A 10,248-nucleotide genomic window follows, 5' to 3' on the forward strand; every position below is an offset into this window, starting at 1 on the left:
TGTATAAAGAACTTATTATGAGTTCTAAAAGAAACATTCAGTTCAGCAAACGCTTTGTTGCCGTACGTCACCTACATATTACATGGTTGTTGATCTGCATCATTCAACAAGATTGTTGGGTAGTCTGCATTTGTAAATGACAAGTAACTTAGCATTCCTTTAGGTCATAAATACTTAACGTTTTAATTAATATATAGTCAAAAAATTAATTTTTTACCATCAATAACTTCTAAATATTCAATTTAGAAATATAAAAATTATACGTGTAGATTTATTTTAAATAATATTTTTATTATATAGTATAACTATATTTTAATAAAAAATAATGGTTAAACTTGCTTGATTCCCTTTCTTTCAACATTCTGCATATTTTTGTTACCGTATCATGTACGCGTACTACATTTTGGGCCATATATAATCGATCAGACGATCTCTAACAATCACGAGCTACGATCACGTTCTAACAAAAAACTTACATGTCTCATTAGCTCAGCAGTCAACAGATCCAGCATGGCAACATGAGGCGTGATGTTGCAAATATATATGCCACTTCTATTGGATTGTTTCCCGTTATTTTTTTACTACACACACAAGAGCACAACACCACGTTTCCTTGCTTACGTACTGTGTAGTAAGAACACATAAACCGGTGCAATATATCACCAGCTATCCATGAGACGAGCACGATGCATTTTATGGTGTACGTGACGGTTTACTAGATTGATGTGCGTAGGCTATATATTTTTATGATCGGCACACAGCGCACGGCCCGCCCGGCGCGCACCTAGAGCTCCGCGGTGAGGCCTTCCACCTCGAGCTGGAACTTCTCCATGGCGTCCCTGGGCAGGCAGATGGGCACCACCGTGCCCTCCTCCCCCTTGCCGTTCTTGGTCCGGGAGAAGTAGTTGGTCACGCCGAGGAGCGGCCCTTCGCCGCCCTTCGCCGGCCCGCCGTAGACGGCCTCCCCCCACCCGAAGTCCACGCTCTTGAACCCGGCGTGGCTCACGTCCGACACGATGTACGTCCGAGACAGCGCGAACAACGGCCGCCCGTTGAGCACCATCAGGTCCGCCACCGACAGCAGGTAGTCGTACGTCACGGCCGACTTGGCCTTCTTCACCAGCTCCAGCGCGTACCCGAGGTCCTTGCCGCACAGCTCCCCGGCGGTGGTCGCCGCCACGGAGTACGCGAACGCGTTCCCGTAGAAGCCCTCCGGGAGCGGGATCTCGGGGCGGCCGCGCGCGTTCACGATGAAGGACAGGCGCACCTCCTCGTCGGGCGCGTACCCGAGCGCCGCCGTGCGGCTGCGCCAGATGCAGGCGGCCACGAGCTCAAACCGGGAGCAGCGCATGTTTGTCGGCGCGCGCTGGCGCAGCCCGGCGATCTCCTGAGGCCCGAAGAAGAACGGGACGCGCGCCATGTCACCCGGGGGCGTCGACAGCATCCTGTCCGGCCCTCCCGCCGGCTCGCGGTACTCGAGGTGCGGGTACGACGGCTGCGGGGGCTGCCGTGCCATGAACATCTCCCTCCCCCACGCCGGCACTATCGACGGCGCCTCGGCGCCGCAGGCCAACTCGCAGATGGCCTTCTCGAATTGCATGCCGCCTGGCGCGTCCACCACGCAGTGGCAGAACCGCTGCCCGAAGATGAAGCCTCCACACTTGAGCCTCGTCACCTGCACGTAACAGCATGCATGCACATTCTTATTAGTTTACTCACTTATTGTGCGTAGCATGTAGCAGTAAGCTAGTGTTGATGCGTGACACCGTCCGTCCGTATGGCACTGCACGTCACGACCAAAAATCTAAAATTGCGCACGCGCGCTTGTCAGTACGTACCTGAATGTAGAGCAAGGGGCGGTCGATGACCGGCTCGGCGCCGGCGATAGTGGTGCTCTCCAGTATGAAGTGCTCGAAGCACGGGAACGGCGGGATCTGCACGTCCCCAAAGTCGCCGGCGCTGAGGTCTGCGTCTGCCTCGGCGAACATGACGCCCTGCGCGCCGCAGTCCACGACGAGCTTCCCCCCTTCCTCCTCGCGGAGGCGGCCGGCGAGCGGGTAGTAAGGGACGAGTGCCCTGGCCAGCGCCTCCCGGATGACCTTGGCCGGGTCCTGGCCCTGCTTGGCCGGGTTGCTGCGGTACAGGTGGATCCCGGAGCTATAGAACCGCATGCCCTCCCCGTCGTCGATGTCTGACAGCGGCTTCGTCTCCCTCGGCGTCGGCTCCGCCGGCGCCACCAGCACCGGCTCCCCCCGCCGCACCGTGAACGCCGGCAGTGTCGACGCCATCGGTGATCGATCACTACGTGTTAGAGGCGTAGGTGCGAATGCGAGTCGTGGTGTTGGTGGCGCACTGGAGTGGGCAAGCAGTGGTTCGGGTTAGTTTTATAGCGCGGGAAAGCAAAGGGAGACGGGGGTTGGTGCCATGGAGGCGCATGGTCGATCAGCAAAGTCTACCGGCGGCGTGCCAGTAGTCGCATGGAGAATCTATGGTTGGCACAGCAGGTGCATGGGTTTGGCCATTTGGGTACAGTTATCCAGAGACGCACACAAGTACACAGCACAAGCAAGTCCCAAGTAGTAGCTGATCTGAACGCCGATCCACGCCGCCGGGGATCGTCTTCTCGGATTGTGATCAAGTATCTATGCCGACAAGAAGGGGATGGTTTCACCGAATTCAGGTTCTGAATCTTAATTTCCACACTAATTAGGATTGAGTTCGTGTGATTAGTGAAGATCGTGCAATTCAGATTAGTTATTTTCTAACAGCGGTCGGCAAGAGTACATTCTAAGGTGAGGTGTTCAGTGGTGTGCTACTTTTCTTCTCTCTCGTTCACATTTCGTTCTCGACTCACTTTTTGTGTGCGCTATGGTCAAATTAGATTCTGAAAGAGACGAAAGGCGAAGATTGGCTAGGCACACTCTGGTCCGGTTTACCAGTGGGCTTTGGTGGCCGTTGATTAACTCGGACTCTCGTTTGGTTCAGATGTGCAGATCGATCGGAGGCTTTTTGACCGGATTTGCAGGAGATGGACGGTGACCTGCAGCCAGTGCAGTGCAGTGCAGAGGAAGAAGAATTCTGTGCCTCCGATGTTTTCCACGTCCCCAAATCATTTTAGCCGGTTTGTTCTCCTGTCACATCATCATAAGCACAAATGCGGCACATCATTAAATGGCTAGATTAGCGTGTGAGTGTAGATTGGCAGAAAGTTTCACCTTTAGGTACTGCGCTCAGATTCAAAAGCAGATCGGATAAGATTAGTGGTTGCGCCAATATCTTAACCAGCATCAACAAAGCCTAGTTCTCGCCTTGACATATGTGTTGAAGGGCTGTTATTTAACAAGCGCCTGATTTCTTCTTTTGGACGACAGCTGCGAGCCGTAGGATATTCTTCAACCTCCCTTGTTGGTGTCACTCTTCACCCATCGCCACGTCGTGTGTGCTCCTCCTCGCGTGCTCTTCTCCTCTATATGTCTCTAACGGCACTCTCATCACTAGATCCACCAACATCTTTCATGTCACACTAACTCAACTTTACCGTGCCATTTCCGCTCACCCTCACTTGGTACCGCTCAGCTAGTCATTCTTCTCCGTCCTGCCCTCGTGCTTAGATTTTTTTTTAATTTTAGCTTTTTTGAAACTAATATTTTAATAACAGCACGTGAGCATCTAAATTTTCAGAAACTAGCTTCTTTTATCACGCCAAAGTACCTAACGTGACTCCTTAACGTAGTCACGTCATATTCATTGGTATGACCAAAGTGGTCACGTTGGTGAAAACTCCGGCGCATGTAATTTACACGCGGGATTGAACAGTGTTTTCAGTGGATGAACAGTGTTTTCAGCGGTTTTAATTGTTCTCTTTCCGCTTTCTCTATTTGAACAGTAGTGTTGCCGTGCTCTAAAATTCACAAAAATTTTTCTGTATGCCCTATAATTTAAGATGAATCCATTTTAAAAGGATTCACCTCAATACCCCATCTAGATTTCAAAATAAAAACTCCAAAAATAGCTACTTTTAGAAATTCTAGCAATTTTTAAGGCCTCAAATAAATTCCCAAAAATCTGAGAAAATTCAATAATATTCCTCTCATATGGCATAATAATTTTTAAAATTATTTCCAACCCTAGGTTACTTGGTGAAAAAGTGAGTTCTTTTGCAATGCTCCATTTATATGCATTTTTATCATTTCATACTATTTAGCCTTGTCAACGCCCTCTAAATAATTAGTAATTATGTTCGATTTTCCTCAAAAAATTTCCAGCACTTAATGCAACATGTACATGTCCTATTTGCAAACATGCACATCCAATAGATCGTAGAATTTGAATTATTCAATTTCGAATGTTGGTATATGTTACAATTTGTTCTATAACAATAATACTTAGGTGACTTGTGGAGCTAAAAAGAATTTTCATTTGCGGTCTAAACCTTACCAAATTTATTGTATGGATAGTTCAGAATATGTTTTAGCCGGACCACATACATGATTTTTAGGAAGACTAATACACTTTAAATTGCGCATGTTCAAACATAGCTAAGTGCTATGGCTACCTACAGCCTTTGAGACTACAGGGTGAATTAAGTATTTGAAACGTACATTTAAATTAGGAAATAATTTCCAATTTTGTTGAAAGTAGGCAATCGATAACATTAATGTTCTTAGGTTTAAGCCATGAGATATGTTTTCATCAAGAATTTATACACAATTTAGGTTACATTGAATGAAACAGTGATAACCATTATCCATGAGTAGTTTAACTGTGGATTGGAAGGAGCCATCCGATAGTGATTACACATGAAAGCTGGCAGCGGCCCTTCTCGGCATCTGACCTGTAGGGCCACATCTGTCGTGAGTCAGGCTTTAGACAATAAGTGACCACACGACTCAGCTTTAAGCATGAAATAACAACACCTTGCTGCCATGACAACATCTCTGTCATGACTCACACAGTCACACTGTACACACGAAGTGGCCACACGACAGAGCTTTTAGCATGAAATAACAACACATCTGTCATGAGTTAGGCTTTAGATAATAAGTGACCACACAACTTAGCTTTAAACATGAAATGATAACACCTTGCTGCCAGCACAGCATCTCTATCGTGACTCATACAGTACACAGGAAGTGACCACATAACAGAGCTTTTAGTATAAAATAATAACACATCTGTCCTGACTCAGGATTTAGACAAGAAGTGACCACATGACTTAGCTTTAACCATGAAATGACAACACATCTGTCCTGACTCAAGGTTTAGACACACCAATGCTTGTGCTAGTGTTCTCTTATGACTAATGTTGTAGCACGAGCATCTTGGGGACTGGCATAGACTGGGGTTGTATCACCAGCACCTCGGGGACTAACATTAGTTGCAGTTGTAGCATCAATCATGTGATTGTATGAACCATTCAACACACAAAGATTGCTTGCTTTTGGATGAATGCTTAAAGCATGCTTTGACTTTGGATTAAGATCAAATGGATAGATGTTACTTCTACACCCACTCAAAATGTATTCTCTGAGCAAAGGGGCCTCCAAAATCATGCAGTCACAGGCAACTACAATAAATTCTCAACCTTCAGGGATGAATATTAGTCATAAGAGGACACCAGCACATCATCTCTGTCGTGAATCAGGCTTTCAACATGTAGTGACCACATGACAGAGCTTTAAGCATTAAATGACAACACCTCTGTCTTGAGACAGGCTTTAGACACGAAGTGACAGCACGATTCAGCTTTAATCATGAAATGGCAACACATCTGTCGTGAGTCAGGCTTTAGACAAGAAGTGAACACATGACTCAGCTTTAGCCATGAAATGATAAGACCTCTGACCTGACTTAGGCTTTAGACACACCAATGCATGTTTCGTGAATTTTGGAGCACAGCAACCCCACTGTCCAAAGAGAAAGATGAAAGGACTTTAATTTGAATCTACCTGGTACTGTTCATATTTGCAAATAGGACATGTACATGTTGCATTAAGTGCTAGCAAAAATTTGAGAAAAATCGAACATAATTGCTAATTATTTAGAGGGCGTTCACAAGGCTAAATAGTATGAAATGATAAAAATACATATAAATAGAGCATTGCAAAGGAATTCACTTTTTCACCAAGTAACCTAGGATTGAAAATAATTTTAGAAATTACGACGCCACATGAGAGGAATATTAGTGAATTTTCTCAGATTTTTGGGAATTTATTTGAGGCCTTAAAAATTGCTAGAATTTCTAAAAGTAGCCATTTTTAGAGTTTTTTATTTTGAAACCTAGATGGGGTATTGAGGTGAATCCTTTTAAAATAGATTCATCATGAATTATAGGACATACAGAAAAAGTTTTGTGAATTTTAGAGTATGACAACCCTACTATTTAAATAGAGAAAACAGAGAGAAACAGTTAAAACCGCTGAAAACACTGTTCATCCGCTGAAACCACTGTTAGCGTGACTTAGACTGTCACTCGAACCCAAGTGTAAAAGCGTCAGGGTTTTCGCCAGTGTGGTTATTTTAGTCACACCAATGAATATGACATGACTACGTTAAGGAGTCATGGTAGACACTTTAGCGTGATAAAATGGGTTAGCTTCTGAAAATTTAGATGTTCACGGACTGCTATTAAAATATTAGTTTAAAAAAACTAAAATAAAAAAATCTCATGCTTGCCACCACAGTTGAGCCGATCTGCCACTGCCAATCTCTCTCTAAATCTAGAGATGGAAAAATCCGATCGAGAAGAACACAATGCTTATTCACACATATTCACATGATCACCTGTTTCCGCGTTTTCAGCCGTCTGAAATTTAGGAGAAATGCTGAAATTTAGGCACGTACGTCCCTTCGTCCTTGAACCGTCATGAGCGGTAGTGGTTTCGTTGCGTTGATTTCTAGCATGCATTATCGTGGGTGGATGGATCGTCACCTGTTCCACAGCTCCTGTACAAGATATATGGCTTCTGGTTTGCATGTGTTCGTTGACTACATTCGTTCCATTATTAGAGGTGATCGATGAATCAGCCAGATATCCGACTCCATCGATGGGACGGGGCAGCACAAGCATGATTAGAGGCCGGCAGGCAGGTTGGTGCACCAACTCCACTCTAATCTCGGAGACTTTGCAGTTCACACGTGTCTAACCTTATATGCACAATAGTATACTATGCATATATCCATTAACTTGACTAATATCATGTTTGTTGGTGTTTCTACAGGCTGTGATTTTTCTAAAAGTCTGTTACTAGTATAAGTATTTCAAGATTTGTTTTTGTTTCCTTAGATTTTTTATAGTAAATGTTGTCATTTAAATAAATTTTAATGTTCAATATTTCTTTCTTAGCCAACCGAATGAGTATTCTCCTTTTGGCCCATGCTCAAAACCAGCCTAGATCTGTGGGCTGCCCTATCTATGTGCTGATGCTGCTTCTAAGGTTGGTGGTAGCAGATTAGGGACCAGTTGGTCCTGGCCTCAGGCTACTTGGTGGTGGCGGCGGCTTGGCAATTGCGCCCGGGTCTCAGTAACTGTGTCCGGATCTTCCACATTTGTGGGCTTATCCGTGGGACGGCTGGGCTCCTCGTTGTCCACCGGATAGAGCTTGGACAGTGCAGATTGGCTGGAGCGGCATGGAGGATCGGGGAGGCCGAACCGATTGCGTTTGTGGTAGCCATTCTCGACATGTGCGCTCAAGGTGAGGGCTTCTATATCTTCCTTAGCTCTCATCTCAGTTGGCAAGAGGAAAAAGTGGCATCTCACTTTCTCTGATTTGGTGGCATTCTCTCTGGCGTGTGGTTGAGCACTGGGAACTCCCTGCTCGGCTTGGTGAATCGCTGGCGAGAATTGGTGGTGGTGGTAGTCGGAGCTATGACGCCCAGGCTCATTCGCACGTGTAGACACAATGCGTTTAGTTTTGTATCTCTGATCTCTTTCACGGTGCCGGCAATGATGGGTGTTAGTTTTCTGGGACAACAGCTGGAGTGTCATGCCTAGCCTCTGTCATTGACGCTTTTGAGTGTGTTTCTCTGTGAGTTTTCCTCTTCCTTGTTTTGGACAGTAAGGTTGCCTATATATTATTGCTCTGTGATGAATTGTTGTGTTGAGGTTGGGTATTTTATCTAAGTACTATAGTATATAGACATGTGTTTAGTAGCTCTAGAAACTTGAGTTGGTGATATTACCTGATATGTTCTTATGTACCGAAAAACATTTGTAGTTAAGTATCCAGCGGGCTACTTGTTTGATCTCTAGTTGAATACTGCTGTGATGTAGAGGCAGCTTTTTTGTTTCTGAATACTACTGTTGAGTTAGCTCTTTTAGCTACTGTTAGTATGTGCTTTGGCTATTTCTGTTCAGTTTTTATGCAATCTGTTTAGTCGCAGCAGTATTATCTAGAAATATACTTTGATTTATAACTAGGCTCTGCATACTTAGTTGATAACTTAGATAATCGTTCAATCAATAATGTGTACAACAGGATAATTAGGGGGCAGAACATCTATAGTTATAGGGCCAATTATTATTTATTTGAGAGCACTATTATTCTTGCTCAGTTCCTGTTGTCGAATTTTTAAGTATACATGATGTTAGTCACTGTCATTTATATCATGTGTAATGAAAACTCTATATTTTACTTTTACAATTATACCTGTGGAATGATATTCATGCTCTTTTTATCACACTTTATAGTACAGTAAAGACGGCTTTTGCTTCTTAGAAGCTACAGTTAAAAGCTAATAAAAATAGACTATTTATTTAGGTTTCTAGCTTCTGAGAAGCGGAAACTAACAAACAGAAATCTAAACCAACCGTGCCTAAGTGTAATCATCTGAACGGGAGATGGCTTGTAAATACGAAACTCTGACAGCCCACAATGCAAAGTTATGACTAGACTACCAGCCGGATTAGTTGAAGTGAGCTATGCCACCTATAGGTTTTCCAATACCCAAAGTGACATGTTCAAATAATCCAACAAGTACGTTTAACCTGCAGGCCACTGCATATATACAGTTCAATTTTCAATTTGACCTGTGTGAAACCGTTACGAATTTGTACACCGCACGTTTGCAAAAAGACTTGGACTGAATGACTGCTGACTTGTACGATGCAAAGTGTTTTTTTTTCAGATACACACTTGGTAGGGAATATACGCCTGTTTGATGGTTTAGTTTTCTTCAAAACTAACAAGACGAATGTTGGTGGAAATTTGTCTTGTCCGGCTATCTTGAGGAGATATTTTAAAAAATTCGTTTTCTTTATAACAATATTATCATATTCTTTAATACTATTATAATATTTTCTATTTTTTCTATCTTTGATAGCTACCTTATTTCTACTTATCATTACTCGGTCTTTACCTTGAGTTCATATTCATTCCTATAAACAGTACCATAGACTCATATTTTCGTCTGCAAAGTTGCAGCCGCCTCCTTCCGTCCGCTTCCTTGTAGCAACATTATAGTGCTAGATGGAGACTCCGCTAGAGTGCTGCCTCGCTCACCCGACAATAGCAAATCAATACTGTAGCACTGCGCATAGGGTTGGGACTGGGGATGGCTACTCCGCTGGTTGACCATTCGAGTCTTCTAACCTACCCAGTCCATAGTAGTTCCTTTTTCCTATACCCCTGCCTCTTCGTTGCCGCTAGAATGGCGTCGGCTCTGCGTCATCATGAGTGCGTTGATCTGTGCAGAAATGTGGTGATCGATGCTGACGCAGTCCTGACGAAAGGGCCGCTCTAAGAATTCCAGGGTGGTTGCAAATTCAAATCTGATCGAACTAATACCTTAGGATTTGGGTAACTGAAATCGAGCTGTAGAAAGGCTCAAATTGAAACTTGAATCGAAGTTTTCTACTCGAACTGCTAACACATTAGAGCCATGCTTCAGTAGTGTGCAGATGCATTGCCACGACACTCTCAATCATTTCCAAACACAAGCTGTAAGCATTCCAACAGGTCCGGCGAACGTTTGCACAGAACGGGCCAGAGCCGGTATTGATATTTTGGTGGTTCAGGGTGAGATTAAAAATGGGATCCTATTAAATATAAATTTTGAAATATTTATATAACACAGTGACTCACAGCAATAATGGTATTTTTTTATATCAAATAAATAGCAGTTGTATGTATCATATAAAAAAACTAGCATGTCCCAGTACACAATAGCATAAACAGAGAAAATAAGATGTAGACGAGATATATGACTATATGATAGGGTAAAATAAAGACATACTTCTCAGTCAAGTCT

At 43.9% G+C, this 10,248-nt stretch overlaps 1 protein-coding gene across 1 annotated transcript; it reads right to left on the minus strand.

Annotated features, from left to right (window-relative positions):
* Positions 1 to 531: 531 nt before the first annotated feature.
* Positions 532 to 2,369, minus strand: LOC133926025 (benzyl alcohol O-benzoyltransferase-like). Its single transcript, XM_062371755.1, has 2 exons — positions 1,839 to 2,369; positions 532 to 1,675 (listed from the first exon to the last, which is right to left on the minus strand). Exons 1-2 carry the CDS (start codon positions 2,286 to 2,288, stop codon positions 785 to 787), a joined length of 1,341 nt encoding a protein of 446 aa, XP_062227739.1. The 5' UTR covers positions 2,289 to 2,369; the 3' UTR covers positions 532 to 784.
* Between the last annotated feature and the right edge of the window lie 7,879 nt (positions 2,370 to 10,248).

Source organism: Phragmites australis, chromosome 8, assembly GCF_958298935.1.
Source record: "Phragmites australis chromosome 8, lpPhrAust1.1, whole genome shotgun sequence".
Lineage (NCBI taxonomy): Eukaryota > Viridiplantae > Streptophyta > Magnoliopsida > Poales > Poaceae > Phragmites > Phragmites australis.